The sequence below is a fragment of the Setaria italica genome, chromosome VI (assembly GCF_000263155.2).
Source record: "Setaria italica strain Yugu1 chromosome VI, Setaria_italica_v2.0, whole genome shotgun sequence".
Taxonomy (NCBI): Eukaryota; Viridiplantae; Streptophyta; class Magnoliopsida; order Poales; family Poaceae; genus Setaria; species Setaria italica.
The window spans coordinates 7,455,865-7,476,751 of NC_028455.1; the positions used below are offsets into that span (position 1 = coordinate 7,455,865).

A 20,887-nucleotide genomic window follows, 5' to 3' on the forward strand; every position below is an offset into this window, starting at 1 on the left:
CATTAAAAGCATAAGACAGTCGGTAGGGCTTTATACACCTTTTATACAGGAACAAAGTATTCAGGTGTTTCACATAAACCAAACAAACGTTAGTCACCAACTTTCATGGTAGCAAGCAATCTTATTACTACTTTTCTAATAAACCTGAAACATGTTAGCCAAAAGGAGCTGGTAAATATGCAAAAGTTAAGAAAAGGAGATGACATGGAAAGTATGAACTAAAACAAGAGCATTGCAATTCAACAAACAAAATGTTCAATGGCAAACTATTTGACTTTGTTTTACCCATCATGCTTCTCAGCACACTACCAGTGTAGAGAAACCTAGTAGAGCCACGATTCAATCTCTGCAGCAGTTTACCAACCAATGGCTCCTAATATTACCATGCTATGGCAATAATACTGATACAACACTGCAATGATACAGCAACAGCTTCTAGTATTTGTTTCGAACCTAGGATGTCCCCATTCCCATTATTTAAAAAGAATAGGAGAGCTACAGCAGACAGATACGAGACTTGAATCCCTATCCCCCTATCTACCAACTAGTTACCACATCTGATTCAGATGTACAGCGGATGAGCCACGTTTAGACTAATACAAATGTCAAACAGCCAGAGTACACGCCAGAACACAGGACCACCAACAGCAAACCACTGAAGAAACTGGACACAAAATTCTCCCACAGAAACGGTAACTTGATCTTCTTCCTTGCCCGGGACGCCCTGTCACTTGCTCCACCAGCATCTCTCGGACTTCCTCAGCATACAAACCTGTTCAATAATGCATAGGAGCACATGCATAACAAACTATCTCAGCTGGGTTTTTCTTTTTTCCATCAAAACAAGTTTTATTTAGTGTTTTCCAGATGTATAAAATTTGTCTCCTATTAGTAAGCCACTTTTTAACCCAAACCCAATACTGATCTAATTTCTTGGTCTGCTATCAGCACCAATACTTTGAGCAATAATGGCCCAAGCAAATTTTGTCACTGGACACACAAAGAACAGATGAACAATTTGTCTCATCATGGTCAGGTAAGTAAGATTTTGGGTCTCCCAATGAATTGCTGTTAGTATTTGAGTATATTCTGGGACGGTGGGAAGTATCTTCTTGTTCACAAAGATGAAACAACAAAGGAAATTCCATGCATATTGGCTCATCATACAGCCAGCTATATTTCCAAAACAGGTAGATGGGTTTGAGCTTGAGAAGGTCAGTCCAGACAGGGGAGTCATCATACCTGTGTCTCATAATGCATATAGTCTGACCAAAACATGATAACATTGCTGAAATTAAGCTTAAATCAAAACAAGCAGATAGCTTTGGTAAACAATTTCAAGTCTGCCACAAAATGTTAGGACAAAAATGAACAGATTTTTATTCGGTAGTTAGCAACAAAAATAATGTGCTTATAGCTCGAAAGTCGTTTTCCCTAGTTAATAGGACTAAGTATGATGGAGCTACCGAAGAAAATAAGAATAGAATTCAGCAAAATGACGCTGCTGTATGTTCTATATTGCTTAGAATGAAATACCCAACATGGAACATCAACATGTTACGATGTAACCCATATAAACAATCACACCAAAACGACATGTTCTCTTCATAATATCAGCAGTTGCCAAAAAGCTTACTCCCGTTTTAACAAGGTCCATCTTCATTAAAAAATGGCAACTTCCTGGCACCATCACTATGAAAAATGGTCTAACGCCAATTATCTGGTCCAATGGTCTAACACTAATTATCTGGTCCAGTGCCATCGAGGGAGAAGGTCGACTGAAAACTTTATTCAGAAATCCTTGCTAATTATTGAATCACCCTCCATAGAATTTTCATTTTTTCAGACAGACAGACACTAATACACCAATATGTTACAAATGATAAGCCTCGTGCTTTAACTGTACCGAACTTATGCCAAGACAGATAATAAAGGGCCGGCTGATAAATAGAAAAACACAATAACATCATTGAGGGTGAATTACCAATTTAATGCTCCTCTCTAGTTCTTCTTGCGGTCCCTGCTCTTCTCCTCAGAACGCTTTGCTCCCCGATGACCATGTCGCTCGTCCTCATCCAACCCATTGTTCTCTGACCTGCGGTGCCTCCTCCTCTTGCCGGATCGCTTCTTCTCATCTGCGGACTCGCTGCCACCAGTGTCACTGTCAGATGCATCCCTCTTGTGATGGCGCCGCTTGTGGTGGCGGCGGCGGCGCCTCCTTTCTTCACCTCCAGACACATCCTCCTCATCTGACGAGTCAACACTCCTGCGGTGGCTCTTGTGCCTGTTCCTGTCCTTCCTGCTCTTCCTGTGCCTCTTCCTATCGGAGTCACTATCGCTGCTGTCCTCATCTGATCTCTCATGTTTTTTCGATCGGCTGGCTCTCTTCTTCTTCTCCCTGCCTCGTGTGCCTTCCTCCTCACTGTCATCACTCTTCCTGCTCCTTGCGTGCTTCGATTTTCTCTTGCTGCTTCTGCTCCTACGGTGGTGGCTCGACTTCTTCTCTTCCTCCTTGGACCTCCTTCCCCCATTCCTGGCACGCTCGCGCTCAGCGATTATCTTCTCCAGCTCAGGGTCGACATCCGAATCAGAGGAATCGCTGTCATCGTCCTCCTCTTCCTCATCATCAGAAACCCCATCCGCGTCCCCACCCACAGCAGCCTTCTTCTTAATCTCCCTAAACTTGGCCAGCGCGGCCGCCTGCGCCGCGGCCTCGGCGTCCGCGTAGTCGAGGTCGAGGTCCTTGACGGAGAGGAAGTTGCGGCACTGGAAGGTGAGGTGGCCGACGCGGCCGCACCTCTTGCAGGAGCCGCGGGTCTCGTCGGAGTGGGAGCCGGTGATGCGCGCGAGCGCGAGGAGGCCCTGGAAGCTGGTGTAGGCGTTGCCGTCCCCCGCCCCGGATCCGGACGAGGCGCTGGCGGCGGCGGCGGCGCTGGCCGCGGCATCGTTGGCGGCCGCGGCTGCGGCGTTGGCGGAGACGGAGGAGGAGGGGCGGCCCGGCTGCTGCTGCTTGTTGTTCTCGGGCGCGTAGGGGTCGTAGCCGATGGCGCTCTGCCAGATGCCGTGCGTCTGCAGCGCCGCGCTGCTGTGCACGCGGTTGTTCGCCGGCATGCGGACCCGCCCCGCCGTCGCCGGCATCTTGGATCGCCGCGGGTCGCGCTCGCCGGGGTAGGGGTAGGGTTAGGGTTTGGTAGGAGGGGAGGGGAATTGATTTGGGCTTCGATTGGGGAACGCGTCGGCCCGTCCGCGGGGAGGGAGAAGTAGGGTCGCGGCACATTTGTAGGAAACCCCCTGCAAGAAGTGCTCGTTTTGAAGTTGGCCTATCTGACGAAACTGAATGGCGAGCATATCCAGGTTTCCTGACAGATCTTGGCGTGTTTGGATACGCTAAATTTTAGCACATGTCACATCGGATATTTGATACTAATGAAAAATATTAAATATAGTCTAATTACAAAACTAATTGCACATATGGAGTCTAATTCGCGAGACGAATCTATTAAACCTAATTAGTCCATGATTTGACAATGTGGTGCTACAATAACCATTTGCTAATGATGGATTAATTAACCTCAATAGATTCATCTCGCAAATTAAACTCCATCTGTGCAATTAGTTTTGTAACTAGCTCATGTTTAGTCCTCCTAATTAGCATTCGAACATCCAATGTGACACTGCTAAAATTTAGCATATCGTATCAAACACCCAAATGTTAGTTTTGTCTCACCTTCTCAATCTTCGGCAACATTAACATGTTTCATGTCATTCAATTCCAGTACCGGATCTCGAAGCCTTGAGCGGCAGCCGCGACATTGCTTCCAGTTCAATTCTGATTTGGGACTTGCTAGACAACATCTCCTGCGAAGGGAACTTCCCAAGTTCCTCCTTTTGATTCTTGTTTTTCTCTCTAAAATTGTACTAGATCGTCTATGAGTTTTTATTTGATTGTTGGATGTACATTGCGGTATGTGCATCCTACTGAAATTTCGATCCAATTTATGGCCCGTGTCTCCTTGTGCTGCAATGCGTTATTGGAGTCAACAATCCACTGAAAAATATACTTGAATCACAGAGTCATGTGATCCACACGACAGCCTTTTTGCCCCAGAACCTTCCGTCTATCAGATTGTCCAATCGGGCAATTATGCCACAGAATTCAATTGATTTCCAGATGTTTGACATTACCGCTCCTACTCTTTTTTTAGGAACTACTTTTTTTTCAGAGTGGTACTTTGTTTTTTTCCGTCTCTTCTCCACTTACATGTGAGTTCTTGGGCACTGGTCACCATCAGGCAAGTGTTCTGCAACTCCAGCTATCGATTTCAGGTTGGATCTATAGATGGCAACGGGCATATTACCCGCGGGTAGAGGGTTTATAAACTCGCACCCGCGAGGCAAACCCTGTGCCCGCACCCGCGCTCGCGACCCGTGATGGGTACAAACTTAAACCCGCGCCCGTCACCCGCGGGCACACCCGTACCTGCTGGCCAAATGCCAGATGGCGGCGGACTGTGTGGCGGCGGGGAGATGGCCAGGCGTCGGGCGGAGCGGTGGTAGGGGGACCTCGCGGCGACGAAGGGGGAAGGGGGGACCTCGCGGAAGGATTCAATGGCCGAACCGCCGAGGGCTGGCGGCGGCCGACGGGGACCTCGCGGCGGGGGGAGCGGTGGCGGCGTGGGGAGCGAGGGCCGGCGGGAGCGGGATCCGCGGGCGACGTTGAGGACGGCCGGCGGGGACCTCGTGGCGGGAGGAGCAGTGGCGGCGGGAGGAGCAATGGCGGGGGAGCGGTGGCAGGCTGGCGGTGGGGGAAGCAAGGGCTGGCGGGATTCGCGGACGTGGTGCGGTGTGGGGAAGGAGAGGATCGGAAGAATGAGGATAAGGTCCTGGTGTGCAGTGGGAGCGGGAGGGACTCATGGAACCCTAGAAAAAAAATTTATATACTTGTGCTGGAGGCCCACATGTCAGACGGGTTCACAGGTTTGCGGGTACAGGTAGGGTATTTTTATACCCGCTAATTTTTTACTTGCGAGCACAAACTCAAACCCGCACCCGTACCCGTGGGTACCAAATGGCACCCGTATCCTCGCCCTAACGGGTTTTTACCCACGGGCACGCGGGTAATTTATACCCGTTGCCATCTATAGTTGGATCGCACCTGATTTTTGGACCTTCGCGGCAATAGGTTTTATGCCAAGTAGAAGCTCGCTGGAGACGAGAGCAGAGCTTCCATGAGCAGGGTGGTAAAGGGGCAGTCTAATTTAGCCTAACAAATTTAAGAATCGGACTTAATAAGAACCGGGCTATAATATTATATGATTTTGAACTAAAAATAGATAGGACTGAGTTGGATTGTGAAGGAGGCATAAGGGCCATGATCCATTACCGCCCTAAGCATAAGCAACGATGATTTAGCTCACCGGTGGTGTCGTGGGAAATGCAGTTAAACAGCAAGGGAAAATTTAAACTGGGTGCTGACTGCTTTTCGGGTGTATGTTTTTTTTACCATCTGTCAGAGTGTATGAACGGCTAAACAAAGTCTTTAATGGAACAATTAGCTTAGACATGCAACATGATTAGGTTAAATGAGCACTCCGACAATGCGCATATGCCATTCAAATTTTATTGGTGTCCTTTAATTTTCTAAGTGTCTAAATTAAGATTAAGCAACATATACATATTTAAGCAACATATACATACCAAGGTGCAGCGCCATGCTAAAACTATGGACCACGGCGAAGACTATGGCATGACTCTATTACGAAGTTGCGTCATAAAGCTTGCATGACAAATAAAGCTTGCATGACAAATAAAGTACAGATTGTCAATCTCGACTGCCTTCCAAATCCCCACAAGCTAACCCTCCAAATTTTCCAGGGGGCATACGCCCCTCCAGTGCCTATATAACTTCACTAATAATTAGTAAAAGTTTCTAAAAAATGATATTCATCATCTGTGTTTACAATCAACTATTTGGCAATCTAACATGTTTGTATCTTTTTGTCAAAGTGTATGAATTAATCCAATATTGCACCAAATTTAATGTAGATGCATGTACCGATCTATACGTTGCATTGTGGCTGTGTGGATGCCTCCTTACGCGTGGCTTTTCATGCACGCTCCCAGCTCCCTCCTTTGTTTCCTGAGCCGTGCTAAGTGCGAAGGGCTCCATTGTCTGGCTCACATTCACATGATCTATCCAAATGCACACTACGGATGCAGAGAATACCTTTCGGTCTCTGCTATTGACTATTCCCAAGCTAGCTTGCTTGCTTCTCCTCCCTAATCCCCGTTGATTTACCTTGTCTAGTGCGTAACCATGTGCTTGCCCGCCGCGCTAATTAGCAATTCTCCAAATATACATGAGGGGGCATGTACCCCTCTTATTCCTATTGTATAACTCCAAAGTTTCCATAAAGAGAAATGCTATTGCTTGATATCACTTGTGTTATGTTTAGTCTGTTCATGATGATCTAACCACTCTCATCTTCACTACGAAGTAGTCTGAACCAGCATTAAGCATCATTGTCCTCGCGCTCGGGAGCTGGGCACCTATATTTGTATCCCTTTTACAACAGAAATAATACATCAGATTCTTAACTATTGGACTAATTACTTTAATTGTTTCAATGCTCGGGGGCTACTCCATATGGAGTGCGTCTTGCGACGCCCTTCATGTGCTTCCCTTTAATCTACAGGATGCCAGACATCCCAGGCTCGGCAGTCGCATAGCCATGCGTATTTGGTCACACGCTTGTGGAAGCTTCAATTTTTCTTCCTTTTTTGAGCACTATGCAGCCTCTCCATCACTATGACGACACCGCACCTTCAGCCCAAATTCATTACAAGCTTCGTTGCGCATCCGTCAGGTTCCTGTTCGACTCCACATCGCTCGGGGGCTTGAGGGATCAGGGTATCCACAGGTCCCCACCGACCAAGATACTAGTCGGCCCTGGCAAGTGGCCACCCGACCGTGCCATGTGGGTCAAGGCATGAAGATGCGTGGAGCACAAGCTAAAAGGCCAAGCAAATCAATTCAGCCCGGATAACACGGGATACTTGTTGTAAACCGACTCAGATTGCTTTCCATGTAACAACCAATTAGGATTAGATCCTATCCGATTGTAACCCTAGGTCGTCAGTATATAAGGCAGCCAGGGACGCCCCTCGAGGACAGATCGACTTTTCGCATCCTATACCAGCAGTATAATCCACCAGAACATAGGACGTAAGTATTACTCTCCGGAAGTCCGAATGTCTAAACCTTGTACCCCTATATTACCATTCGAGTTATTGATCTCACGATCTCCCCCACCTACAAATCTACCACCCGCAGACCTACCAGCGTGAACAAGTGCTGCTACGTAACTTCTTCGTCAAGAGAGAGAGGGAGTTGCGTAGCCACCTGACCATGTAACCGGGCCCACTGTCAGCCAGAGTGCAAAACGAACACCGGCTAATTGGCTGGCGTGCGACCTCCAATGAGGTTACTCAAACTTGTATAGATATAGGCAGGGCAGATCACCATTGCCACACTGAATATCAGTATGACGAGGTCACGCAGGAAATATCAGTAGTATGAAGTAACACAGATCATCAAACAGTGAGGTAGACAATTTCTACTGCTAAATTTTAAGGGATCATCCAACATGTAAACAAATCCAACACAAGAATTAATAAGGACGCCTAAGGCACGCCGCTAGCACACAAACTTTAACTACACACACTCCTCTCTCTCGGACAAAGGTGTTACAAAACCGTAGGGTAGGGTACAACTAGTGTCGCGCAGCTACAGCGAATGCAGTTAGACTCTCCTGCCTGATTATAGCCCAATTAAACTGCCTGATATAGCCCAATTAAACCTAGTGCGAGATCTGCAGGCACACCTTTTACAAGTCAGGAACGAATGAACCCATCTATCTTCCACCGCGATGTCAGCAGAGAACTCCACTCCCGGTCAGTGTGCAACTCTGGCTGGACGTTTCAGGTTCAGGATCCAGAGGCGGTCGTCTTCTGATCGCCTGACGGCGTCCTGGACGCCTCGGGTGTGGGCTGGGCGGGGGACGCCCAGCTCTGGTCCGCTCCGTACGCTGAGGTCACGACGTTCACTGTTCTCTGATGGGCCGCGGAGCTGTGCTGCCCTTGCTCGCCGCTGTGGGTGTCCACGCTTGAGATTGGAATGGCGGGAGGGGTCTGGGGGAGGGTGGGTGCCGGGTCCACCCGCGGCTTCTTGTGCTTCTGCTCCAGCTGATAGCTTGGCAGGAAGCTCCCCACGACAATCTGGCAAGGCAAACAAACTGTCAGTCGAAACTTGCAGAGGCGGAACATCTGATGACCTCATCACAGGCAAATGTTAATCAGACTGTATTTGGAAGGACGGAACAGAATAATTCAGGACCTTGACCAAGCACGGCATGCAGTTCAATTGTAGAATTGAGCTTATAGGCATTCAGATCTCGAATAGGGCAAGCAAGCGCATACCTGAACAGGGCTTGCTGCCACCAGGAGCCCGGCAACTCCACCACCGACGACACGACCGTCTGGGCTGGCGAGAGACACACTCATCCCACCAGATCGACTTCGTGTTCCACTATTTTCGGTTGGCATGAAGGACCCAGACAAGGACAGCAACTCAAAGCGTCCCTACAGCCAAAAATAGGGCGTCAGATGGGGTTAAGCAGGACCGCTCAGAATCATTTGTATCCACACAGCCATATGAAACCATTCCCACAGGAAGCCATGAAGGATGTACTGGAGTTCTGTGTCGCTAACCTCATAAGTCAATGTGCCACCAGAAGAATCAGGCTGACGGAGTGTAACATTTGATATCACGCCATTGGCAGAGAGAATACATATAGCCCGTGGTCCTTGTTGTGAAAACGATATAACCTTCATTGTCACATCCTGAACCAACAGGGAAAATACACATCACTATTTCACACAAAGATATAGAGCGCTTTAAGAAAAACATTAGTATAGCTGTAGCTTTGAGAGGAGTACAGGCACAGTGATCAACAAGGGAAAAATAAAGACGCATTCATTTCAATCTTTGTCGACTATGATGATGACAAATAAGATCAGTTCATCTCTCCTTATCTAATTGAATAAATGGAAAATGACACTAAAATAAGAACATTCTGCGATCATGATTTGCTTTGCTGAACCACGTAAAAACAGAGCATACAAAATCCAATGTGTCCTTATGTGCAGCATAACATTTGATCTATGCGCTCATCAGCCATCAATTCTGTAGTTATTATATAAACTAAAGTGTGTAAACATACATAAAACAATGCAGGTGATTACAACAGAATTTGAAGAGCAGCTCCATTATAACTAATGATTCATAAAAATTGATATTTCAGGATAGCATGAATGATGAAGCCACACATACTGCCCCATCAGAACTCAGAAATACACAAGTGAAAAAACACCAAGTGAAGTCAGAAACAGCCAGTTGCACACATCAAAGGTAACATCTAGATCCATACCTCACCAGGGGCGACAGTAATTATATGTGGAGTGAAATTTGCACCAGCAGAACAAGCCACCATGTCACCTGCCAACAAAATGGTGGAGTTAATAAACTGGCAGCAAATCGTAACGAACCAAACTGAAAGATCAACGCGGAACTACCAAATGAAAGGACTGCCAAGTGCCAATGTGCTAGATAAGATATTTACACTACTATGACAGTGATTCCCCCCATTAGTAAACCAAGTTTTCACACCATCATGAGAAAGATGAAATTCTGAAGCTACACCACTACATCATCAATATGATCCTCTGACTACCAGTGTCTGCAAATATTTATTCACCATTCATGTTCAGCCCAACTATTCTAACTTTCACTGCAGTGTTCTAATACTGCATGCATTCACCGACTGCCTTGAAAAACAGATGTGTGCACAGCATCCATGGCCATCACGCTCAGCACGGTGACACGAGAGATGGATGACGAAAAGCACCACGGTTGAACCTAAAAAGGAGGATCCATGGCCACCCTATTTTGTTCCAGAATTCTTGACCACCAGCACAGAACCACCGTGGCACCCCCACGACGGCTGAACCCCACCACAGAACACCAAGAAGCCTTGGGAGCAACCAACAAATTGGGGTCGGATTCAGGCAGGATATGCCTCCATCCTGGCCCCCACTTTGCTCCCCGGCCAAGCTACGAATCTTGGAACACACCAACCAGCCGCCTAAGCATGAGTCCCTGACCATCAGAACTATCTGATCATGCAGCACGAGATGCGCAGAGCGGAGGAGACAAGAAATAGAGAAATATTCGGATAAGAGAGGGACAGACACAGACAGTGTCATGACAAGGAGTTAGCGGTGACGCCGCCAGCCAATTACTACTCGTGCCATTGGCCCCCTCCCCCGCCGCCGCCCAGCCATTCTCTAATCCAGTAATTCCTCAAGAGAAAAGCGAGAGAAAAATCTAACTTTTTTCTCTGGAACAGTGTGTGGATTAACCCAAAAAAAATCACAGATTTTTGGATTTCGATTAATCTAGAAAAAATTGGGGAGAAAGATGCGAGCATGAGTGAGTAGACTGGTACCGATCGAGTCGAAGTGGAAGCCGAACGGCTGGTGGTGGTGGTGGAGCTGGTGATGCTGGTGCTGCTTGCCCGCCGCCGCCGCCGCGGCGAAGTCGAGGGGCCGGCCCCTCCCGCGCTTCATAGCGGCGCCGACCGCGGAGGCGGGCGTGTACTGCCCCGCCGCCACGGCCGCCGCCATGGGCGCCGACGCCGAGATCGGCGTGGCGTTGAGCGGCCGGATCAGGCTCCCGTCCGGCCCGTACTTGCGCGGCCTCCCGCGCTTCTTCGGCACCTTCATCGCCACCGGGCCCAGCGCCAGCGCGCCGCCCACTCCCGCCGCCGCCGGCCCCGCAGCCGGCGGTGGTGGCCCCGTGGCAGGAGGCGACACCAACACGCCGCTCGAGCTACCCTTCTCCACCGCCGCTGACGGCGCCGGCGACTGGAAGCTCACCGTCGCCTCCGGTGCCGCCGTAACTACTGGCGCCGCCGCTGCCGCTGCCGCCATAGGCGCAGGCGACGGCGCGGCACTCGGTTCCCCCGACTTGGCCTCCATGCACGCAGACGCAGCACCCCACACGCGTCGACCTCCTCTTAGCCCTAAGCTTCCCGCCACGAGCACTCGTCATTGGAGCTCACACACGCTAGCCGCCCCATCTCCTCCCCTAGTCCCCTCCTCCTCCTCCTTAACACCCCCCGTCAAAAAAACAAATTTTCCCACCAAAAATCCCCCCAAAAATAAACCCAAAATCCCCAAATATTCCTCCGAAAAATCCCCGCTCCACCGAATAAATCCCCCAAACCCACAGCGGCAGCAAGCGACGACGACCGAAGCGGAGGTCGCGAGGCGAGGAGGGGAAGCAAAAGGGGGCGACGGAAATGGGGGCGAAATAAAAAGCCAAAACTAAAAGCAAAAAAGGCGGGGGGGTGGCGAGGCGAGGAGGAGGCCGCCGCGGGGGAGGGGAGGGGGCGGAAGCGAATTACGGAATTAAAAAAGGAAATAAATTAGATTATCGGGGGAATATAAAACTAATATAATCCCCCGTCCCGCGCGCGGCCGTAAAGAAATGGGGGCCGAAATTGTCGCGGTTTAAGCGGGGCGGGCCGTGGGGCCCACACGCGGGGAGGGTTTTTAATGCGGCGATCGAAAAATGCCCGTTGCTTGGCGCCGCGGGGGGTGGGGAGGAAGGGGCAAAACCGGAAGCGGGAGAGGCTTTGGCTTCACGCGGTTAATTAAGTGCTGTTAAGGCAGGTGGGGTGGTGGGTTTGGGCGCGGGTTTGGGGTGGATTCACGGCTCTGCCACTGGGGGGGTGGCGGGGGAGGTGGTTGACCGGTCGTCGGCTTGTCGCATGCGGGAGATGGCCGCGTGCTGCGAGTCAAGCGTGTCAAAGGGAACAGTGACACGTAGGACAGGGGTGCTGTGGGGGTGGATTGGATGGACGATCTTGGTCCTTGTGGAATGTGGAAACAGCTCGGATCCAACAGAAAACGAAAAAAGAAATTCAACGAGTAGTCTTCGTGTGAAATGAGACCAGTGCCATCTTCTGTTTTCGCAAAGCTTTTTTTTCATTTTTTTTTGTTTTGGCCATCCAGAGCTTATTTTTCCTTGTGGACCAATTTCAGTTGGCGACATCCATAGCTAAGTACCTTGAGTGGGCATTTTATGCTTGTAATTTCGGTTTATTAGAATTTGATTAGGGGCTTCAGCAGAATTTCATAGAAAAGGGAGCTAATTTTGGAATAAGAATGTGCTAATTGACAAATAGATTGCTACAAGAACAACATAAACATTTCCCCGCTCCAAAATTTCCACCTTGGGGGATGTGAAATAGAAAACAAAGAATTAATATTACCACTTGCCAGCTTGGGTCCCGGCTCCTTTTCTTTTTAATTCAAGGACCAGCCTTTTGTGTGAAATGAAACTGGTGTCCTCTTGTGTTTTGGGCATAGCTTTTTCGGTGTGATTTGGCCGATCAAGACTTACCTTTTTCCCAGGGCCAATTCCACTAGCTTGTTGAAACCCATAAATACTACACACAGCCCAACCATTATTTATCACAAAAATTATTGTTTACAGCTAAAATAACCAAATCATACATGGAAAAAACCTCATTTTTGTCTCCACAAAAAACTTTTAAATTTCAATCTGACCAACAATCGTCCATAAGAATAGCATGAAGCAGGTAGTTGGTGGTGTTGCTGGAACTTGTTTTCCCCCACTCGAACGAATATTTTCCTTTATTAAAATGCTTCATGATGAGGTTACATATTTAATACTTTGTTACTTTTTCCGTTCCTAAATACCACTATATTTGAATCATCAAATTATTAGAGCCCCCTCCCACCAAAAAAGTATAGCTAAATAATAGGATACGTCAGCTCATTTATTTGTTCGGAGAAAAATGTCTTTTTGACTGTATATTCGAAAAAAGAATCCACATTGTACTCTTTGACGAATATTTCCATTTTCGATCGATATGTAATAATAAAAAGAAAGGTTCATGTGCCACAACTTGATGGGTTAGGCACAGATTCAATATGAACGGAATATGCATGGTAGCTGGAACTACCGGCTTTTTCAATCTTTTTCTTCTTGACACAATTAGAAACCAAACATATCCATCCTAGCTTCCGTCCAATCTCCGAACATATACAAGTCAAAACCACGGAAAATAAAATACAAGACAAGCGCCAAACTTCTCACTTACAAAGAAGACAATTAATCACAAACTGCACCATCTCAAAACAAAGCTAGTTACAATGAATAAGTTGCCATCCTTATCTCTCACCAAATGGGCACCCATAAACTAACAAGTAACAATACACACGCACAAAAAGAATGCAGAAAACTATGCTGCAATCTAAAAGTTAGGCCAATCTCCATGTACAGTTATCAAGATTGAGAATTAGATAACTGTGCATGTTGAGTGCTGTGGGGATGAAACTCCTCTCACATATGATGAAACTTCTCCATCTATCTTCTCGTAAATACCTTATCAAGTTAGCAAAATTGGTGATGTGGTATGAAAATTAATGCTCATAAAATTTTTCATGAAACTTCCACTGAAACTGAACTTAGGAGAGTAGGGCGCGAGGAAACCAACGGCAACAGCGGATGGTTTCTCTAGCTATTTTTCTACCGTGAGTATGAGCTGGAGTGGAGTGGCTTTATGTTTCTTTTTTGCGTTGGAACGTGTCCATGTAAAGCTAAGCAGCGGCGCACTGCACATGCTCTCCGTGCATGGAAGCATGCATCGGATACTACGAGTGCACGTATACCGGTATACGGATTGGATTGGATTGAGATGGCCTACGCCGGCCAGCTTCCTGCAGCCTGCATGCGTGTGTACGGAGGCCGGCCAGTGCGAGGCGGCGTAGCTTTTACTACGTAGCAGAACTGCTGGACCGCGGAGTCGGTGGTCAAAAGATTCAGACAGCCCCATGATTGAGATCACTTCACAAGTTCACACACCATGAGAGAGAGAGAGTCTGTGTGCATGGAAAAGTCAACGGTGTTAATTAGGTGTCCCTTTGTGCGAGGGTGAGTGTCCAAACGGAACGGGAGCCTGTTGGGCGGTCAACGTTAATGCAGAGCTTGTCCTGACACTGCCGCTGAATGCTGATCCTGTCCCTGTCCCTGTCCCGGCAGAGATGGCGGGGATTGATCGCTTGGACTCCAGCGCCGCCGGCAGCATGCGGCACGGGTCCAAAGGCGCCGGCGGCCGGCCGCCTTGTGCGACCACCACGCAAAGCACGCGGGCCCACGCTGTCAGTGTCGCGAAAATGGGGTAGGGCTTCCTGCAGCTGACAACCGGGCCCTCTCTGAAAACATTCTGGTCTGGTCTGGTCTGTATACCTTTGCTTTCCACAGATTCTCCAGTACGGAACGGAGGCGTTGATCGCTCGTATCGTATGCCTGAATCTTGATCGTCCTTGCTAAGAGGTGTAACAGTCTGGCAGGAAGACGACGATCGATCGAGCCACATGTCAGCGTAGTCCTACGTGGCTTGCTCCTGATGCATGCGTTCAGCGTCGTACGGATGTCGTCTACTCAAACTGTCGGAAGTCCTCTTTCAAAAAAACAAAAAAAACTGTCGGAAGTCGCCGGCACCCGGCAGAGAACCCTGGTGTGTCTGCCCGGAAAGGGGATGGTCCAAAAGCCACATTTCTTTGATTTTATCTTCTTCATCATTTTGAATTAGGCTATAGTACTAATTATGATTATTTGGCTCTTGATCGATTTGGTCAGGCAAGCTAATGGCTAGCTCTGGATTGATCATGTTGAAATTTGAGTGCATTTCTTTAAAAAATAAGAAATTTGAGTGCATTGCAAGGGAGCCACCGAAGGCCGAAAGTAGAGAGCAGTTGGGATTAAACAAGAACAAAGTGCCGGGAAAACAATTTACTACTGCTACTTTGTAATCTTAATTCAACAGCCACATTGATTATATATGCACACTGACACTCACATAAGCGTACATTCAGAAAAGGCCATCCACGGACAGCTCATCGACCTTCAACAATATTTCGCTTCCTACTTTTTTTTGCGGCAAGATAATCTATCAAGCCTTTCATTTTCTTCCAAGACAAGTATGCGAAAGGAGCGAGTTTATTAATCCTGAAAAAAACAAAATATTTCGTAGGGATTAGGATGGAAGCATTTATAATGATGAAACGGATGGTGGCAATCAAGCACAGCACACTGAGGAGTCAATGCCCAACAGTGGATGAAAGCCTAGCAACACATAAGATAATGGGATTAGTTGATTAAGACAGACCTAATGACAAGCTTTACTCCAACCTAGCCCCCCTCTAATCCATCTACCATCTATCTAATAAACAACTGGTAAAAAAAGAGAGAGAGAAAGGAGAGATGAATGCATGAGGAGGGAGGTATGATCATGGGCACTCCACCACCGGCCACCTGTGTGTATGCAGTGTTTACCTGTGGGAGGACAAGCAAACACACACAACACAAGCAATGCAAGCAAAACCTAAAAAGCAAAGCTATGAGGCATGCATGTTGTTGTACTTAAAGGATGTGATGGGCATGCAAGTGGATATGTTATTCACTTTATCATCACAGTTAGGAAAATGGGGAAAGTGATTGTAGTTAAGCACCACTACCACATACTTAGTCAGCACAAGTTTAGGTGAAATGCTCCCTAGCTAACTGAGGGGACCCTCCATCAGGAAGCCAACAAGTGGCTACACGCACAAGCAGCTTTTGCCATAGATGCTAGCTCAACAAGGCAACAAGGGGCCAAGCCCATCAGCTATTTTGTTGGCTTGCACATACAATACAAGCTTCAAAGCTGAGCTGAGATGTGCACGCGTGTGGATCGGATAAGGGAAAACAAATATAACCGTCCCTCTTCTATGCTTTTGAGTTCGATGCAAGGCAGCGTGATCCAAATTAAAGATGATCTATCACGTCTCTCTGTTAAAGTGTTAAATTAAGTATGTTATCAATGTTAATTTCGTTTACAACTCCATATTGACAACATAGACACAGGCTGATATGAGGTAGCAGCTAGGGTTCTCTTGGTCAGTTCAATTATGTTTTATTTTGCAGGATTGTTAGTGGAGTGGCAGGCACATGCATGCCTACAGCTAGCTGTTGGAAAAGGTTATTAGAAGCGTGTTTAATTATCTACAGGAGCAAGCAACGGATATATTCTTGAGACCAGTGATTAGACGCTTGCACTGCATGCAAAGCAAGAAGCAGCATCGCTAATGCCAAAAATTAAGCTCGCATGCAGCACTAGCTGGTGAGTGACAGTAGTGGTGGTGAGCTTCGTTCCACATGCGCTCGCTGTGGTCCAGGCCACTTGATTATTACTCCCAGTACTGATTAACTAAGCACCCAGCCAGCGTGATTATTGAGCCACTTGCATGATGCTTTTGTGTGCCCATCTGCATTTCATGTGCAGTTTAATATCTAATTTGGGTTTAATTTTGTTGCTCCTCCGGCCGATCCGAGCTGCTTTGGTGAAGCTCCTTTTTTTGGGGGCAAGCAAAAGGCAGCTCCCAGCTGCTGGCCTGCCGCTACACTACTTGACATTGACAAGCCCGGAGAGATAGAGAGAGAGAGAGAAGAAAAAAAAGAAAAGATGGGTTGGTTGATTAGTGGCCTGCAAATCGTGTTCCAGCGCGCTGATGCTGGCGTGCGGCATCTCTCTGCAGCTGAGGATACGCCAAGCAGCTGCACGACGTGTGTACACTTCTGTGAAGCGAAGCTACGACGTACTGTACCTTGCTGGCGCCTAGTGGTTGGTCAACGCGCGACACGTGTCTGCTAGGAGCTGGCACCTGCCATGTCACAACAATACTGTATTATTTTTATTCAAAGTGAGGGATGCTGATCAACAGCAGATCGAGGAAGGAAAAACAGTTTACAGCACAGCGGTTGTGTATGCATTTTCAGAGTTTCTCTCATTGGCTTGTGCTTTCTCTTCCGATCCTCCCATGTTTGCAGATTGCAAACATGACCATATCCAGATCGAGTTTTTCAGTAGATACTTTTTCTCAAGTAAAGTTTTTAGTTGATACTAGTAATTGACAATTGAGTGAAGAACACACTCCCTCCTAGGGTCTAGATACATGCATGTGCAGCTGTGGCGCTAAAAAGCCAGGCCTCCGCATGCACGGATCGATGCTCTTTTGCCTCCGATCCCTGCTGCTTTCAGTTTCAGCTGCATTGACTGAATATTGCTCAGAGCAGATGCTACATGGAGCGACAAGCCTGCTGGCCCGCGAATCCATTGTTTCAGCTTTAAGCAGGTCCTCCAGCATAATGGCAGCCATGAGCGAGGAGCCTGCGGAGATGCCAACACAAAATTCCCGTTGTACGAGGCCAGCTAGCTTGCACGGAAGCATTGTATGGACCGCAGACAAACAACGAGCCTGAATGCAGTAGAATAACCAAATGCAGAAGCTTTAGCTTTTCAGAGCCAACAGGGGCAGACTTGATCATGATGACTTGTTACAGCTGCAGTTAGGATCCCAAACAACGGATCAGACACAGACAGACGAGCCGGTTGAAGGTCCTTGCATTGTCTGTCCCCTCAAATGAATATCACAGCATCACTAGTTCCCCCTTCTTGTCCAACAGCCCAAGGCCTCTGAATGTTCTCCTGTTTCACTTCCCAAACTCGCATGTCCTAGAAAGAAACACCGCGTGTGCAGTACTCCCTCCGTCCGTTCCAAATTATAGGTCGTTTTAACTTTTCTAGATGTATAGATATTATGACATATTGACTATAATTTGGGACAGAGGGCCAAGTTCAGTGCTTCACCCCTTTGGTAGCAACTCTTTAATACACACAAAAAATTCCCAACCAAAATATAGATGGATGGGGCACATACAGTGCAAGTATCCATGTGCCGTGCAATGTTTGATGTTATAATTCAATCTTTTTTTCTTTCATTCATCAAATTAATTCCATTAAATGGCCCTTTTGCATAACCCAATCCTAGAAAGACTTTCCTTCTTGGCGATGCCTTGCGACCACACCTTAATGATATGGCTCCTTGCCCTTTTATCATTCACACTCCAATTATGATTGGGGACGCAAAACAAATCCATGACAATATACGATTTGTCGTGTCCTATTGTAGACAAATTATTCAACATTTCTCGCTACATTATCTAACAATCACATCTCCAGAAATGGAATCCTGTCCAAAGACAGGAAATAAGTTCAGACGGCAAAAATCAAACACCCTGCTTCCAAAAAACGGGAAGGAAGCATGCAGATCATACACATCTGAGTAGCGTAACGTTTGATCTGAAAACCTATTCCACAGGTCCCTTGATCTCAAGGCTACAATTGTTTGGGCGGTGAATGAAATTCCCCCTGTTATCACACTATTTCCTCCTGATCTTGACATTCAGAGTCCACTGTAGCTTGCCTTCTGGGCGTGGTATATCCTGTGGCAAGCGGAGCGGTAGCTCGAATTCACCAAGGGACACCAAAGGTGACTGCAGGTGCAGATTGTCAGGATGGATGTTGATGTTCAGTTGCCTTGCCACCTGAAGGTAAAGTATGCCAAGTCATGGGTAAACTGAAGTTTTGGAATAATACAGGGGGAACCTTTTGAGCTTGGAAGGTACCTCGGAGACAATTTCATCTTTGGTTACAGGAGTGCGCAGCTCATTTCCAGTCGATATAAACCGCCTCAACACCTAGCAAAATAATGGTGATGAACGAAACTACCATGGGCTCAAGTTTATATTAATTGGAACGTGCAAATGCACCCTACATGAAAACACGACTGTATGACTAAAAAACATGAGAGTAAATACGATGCAGGAGGATTTCCACTTTTAGTGGTAGTATACTAACCAAGAGTGCATTATCTAGCCGCTTTGCTGCCGTTTGGTACTGCTTCAGTCTCTCTTCCTGTAGCTGTTGAAATGATGATTAAGTAAATTAGTACCATCAGAAAGCAGCAGGGAGTAAATAGAAGGGGGAAACACAGAATATCGGCCATTCAGCAGAACTGGAAAATTTACCACTACATCTAACCAAAAATTTATCTTATATTCAGCAAAGAAAATGCTGTTTTATAGCTAGCAACGGTCTTTCTATATACTAACACAGAAGTATAGTACGCATTGGATTTTAAGATCCAGAAATAAGCTGCTGATTTATATTTGGCAGTGTCAGAACAGTGGAGGATACATCTTTTCTTTTAGAAAAATTTTGTGCAGCACTATCTATATACTGAAACAAACAGGTAGAGCAAAAAGTACTTTCCAAGGCAAGTTTTCATCTTTTTGTATATTAGATCGTGGATATGAAAATAAATTGAGCCTATGATCATAACCATTCTTCTCAATAAAGAAGAAAAATCGGACATATTACTTTCAGAAAACATGTTCCTTTGTTCAATCTCTTCTGTTATGATATAAAGATTCATGAGCACGCTCTACCTTAATGCAGTATACAACATCAAAATAAATTGTAAACCCAAACAGGAAAATCAAAAGCCAATCCTGGACTTGACATATGCTAAATAGTAACCGGCTTGAAGAGAAATAAACAGTAGATTAAACTAAGCTGTTTTACTAAGACTTTTCGTCAACAAGGCAGGTCAGAAAATATTTGTATCCTCTGAGATGCACAACCTACCCGAGCATCATCATCTTCCTTCGTGACTTCTTTCACCACCTCCTCTTCACGTTGGTAGAGCTGATTTAACAAAAAGAAAATCTAGTGAGGTTGCAATTAAATTATGAACTGAATTTAAGTGGCAAACTTGAGTAGGAATGGACAAGAGTCCAAAGTATCACTGAGCTCTAGTCTGTTCATCAAATTGCCAAAGCAAACAGATGTGCCAAGGAATGTAGCATGATAAGTGGAGCGTATACTTATAATCCATAGTGCAATACATATTCATATAGAAGGACAAATTTTTATCATATCAAACACTGAAGCTCATGTTTTGCAGCAACTACCATAACAGACATGCTTGTGGCACATAGGACTAGAAGGAAAGAAGCATACCTTGCGCTGCTCTCGGATGAGTATGGCGAATTTGTCCATGTTTGGGACAGCGAGCATCTTGGGCATAAGGTGGTTGCGGAAGTGGCCAGGCGCCACCTTCACCACCTCCCCTGCTTTCCCCAGCTTATCAATCGTCTGCAGCACAACAGGAAGGAATGGAAGTCAGCAAATAATTTCTTTCACCGGAAACCTGATATCTAATTATCACGGAGGAATTAACATGCTGTTGTGTGTATTTTCATAGCAAAACACTGCATTGCTTGCACCAAAAAAAAATCAAATGGAATCGCTGAAAACAAATTCAGTTTCTTTCTTTCTTTTTTTTTGGGGTGTATCCACCCAAGGCGCCACCTCTCCGCCATTTCACAGTACAGCGCACAACCCACTGGATCAGAACATCTCCCGCTAGAATTGAACCAAACAGATCGCCTCGCTAACACACCACACCGTGCAGTATCAAACAACAAATTTGCAAAACGAGGTGTGGCGGAATGAAAGGATAGGCGGAGCCGTTACCGTGGTGAGGATGACCTCGAGCTTGCGGTATCGAAGGCCATGGCCAGAGAAGAGGTACGGGTTGGCCGCGGCGGCGCCGAGGCACTGGCGACGCAGGAGGAGGGCGGCGCGGGCGGAGGCCATGGAGACTGGACTGCCCGGTAGGGTTTGCGGGGAGGAGACGACGAGGCGTGTGTCGCGGTGCAGGGCCCAATCTAGCTCAAGGGCCTCCGCGCAGAGGTGATGCTGGCTGTGGGCTTCCCGTTCGTGGGCCAATACATTCGGACTTAGCATACTTGCGCCAAACAGGCCACACCAGGATCAGCCAATAGGACAAA

General features: G+C 47.0%; 3 protein-coding genes across 3 annotated transcripts; all 3 read right to left on the reverse strand.

The window, feature by feature from the left end:
• Window positions 1-245: 245 nt before the first annotated feature.
• Window positions 246-3,246, reverse strand: LOC101779775 (CAX-interacting protein 4). Its single transcript, XM_004972939.2, has 2 exons — window positions 1,985-3,246; window positions 246-772 (listed from the first exon to the last, which is right to left on the reverse strand). The coding sequence occupies exon 1, from the start codon at window positions 3,136-3,138 to the stop codon at window positions 2,002-2,004; it is 1,137 nt and encodes a 378-aa protein (XP_004972996.1). The 5' UTR covers window positions 3,139-3,246; the 3' UTR covers window positions 246-772; window positions 1,985-2,001.
• Window positions 3,247-7,590: 4,344 nt separating this feature from the next.
• Window positions 7,591-11,503, reverse strand: LOC101780183 (AT-hook motif nuclear-localized protein 7). The gene is made up of 5 exons (XM_004972940.2): window positions 10,566-11,503; window positions 9,489-9,556; window positions 8,770-8,901; window positions 8,479-8,640; window positions 7,591-8,277 (listed from the first exon to the last, which is right to left on the reverse strand). Exons 1-5 carry the CDS (start codon window positions 11,095-11,097, stop codon window positions 7,987-7,989), a joined length of 1,185 nt encoding a protein of 394 aa, XP_004972997.1. The 5' UTR covers window positions 11,098-11,503; the 3' UTR covers window positions 7,591-7,986.
• Window positions 11,504-18,063: 6,560 nt separating this feature from the next.
• LOC101780579 (50S ribosomal protein L9) lies at window positions 18,064-20,748 on the reverse strand. The gene is made up of 6 exons (XM_004972941.2): window positions 20,571-20,748; window positions 20,055-20,189; window positions 19,680-19,739; window positions 18,891-18,953; window positions 18,659-18,730; window positions 18,064-18,577 (listed from the first exon to the last, which is right to left on the reverse strand). Exons 1-6 carry the CDS (start codon window positions 20,691-20,693, stop codon window positions 18,413-18,415), a joined length of 618 nt encoding a protein of 205 aa, XP_004972998.1. The 5' UTR covers window positions 20,694-20,748; the 3' UTR covers window positions 18,064-18,412.
• Window positions 20,749-20,887: the final 139 nt, after the last annotated feature.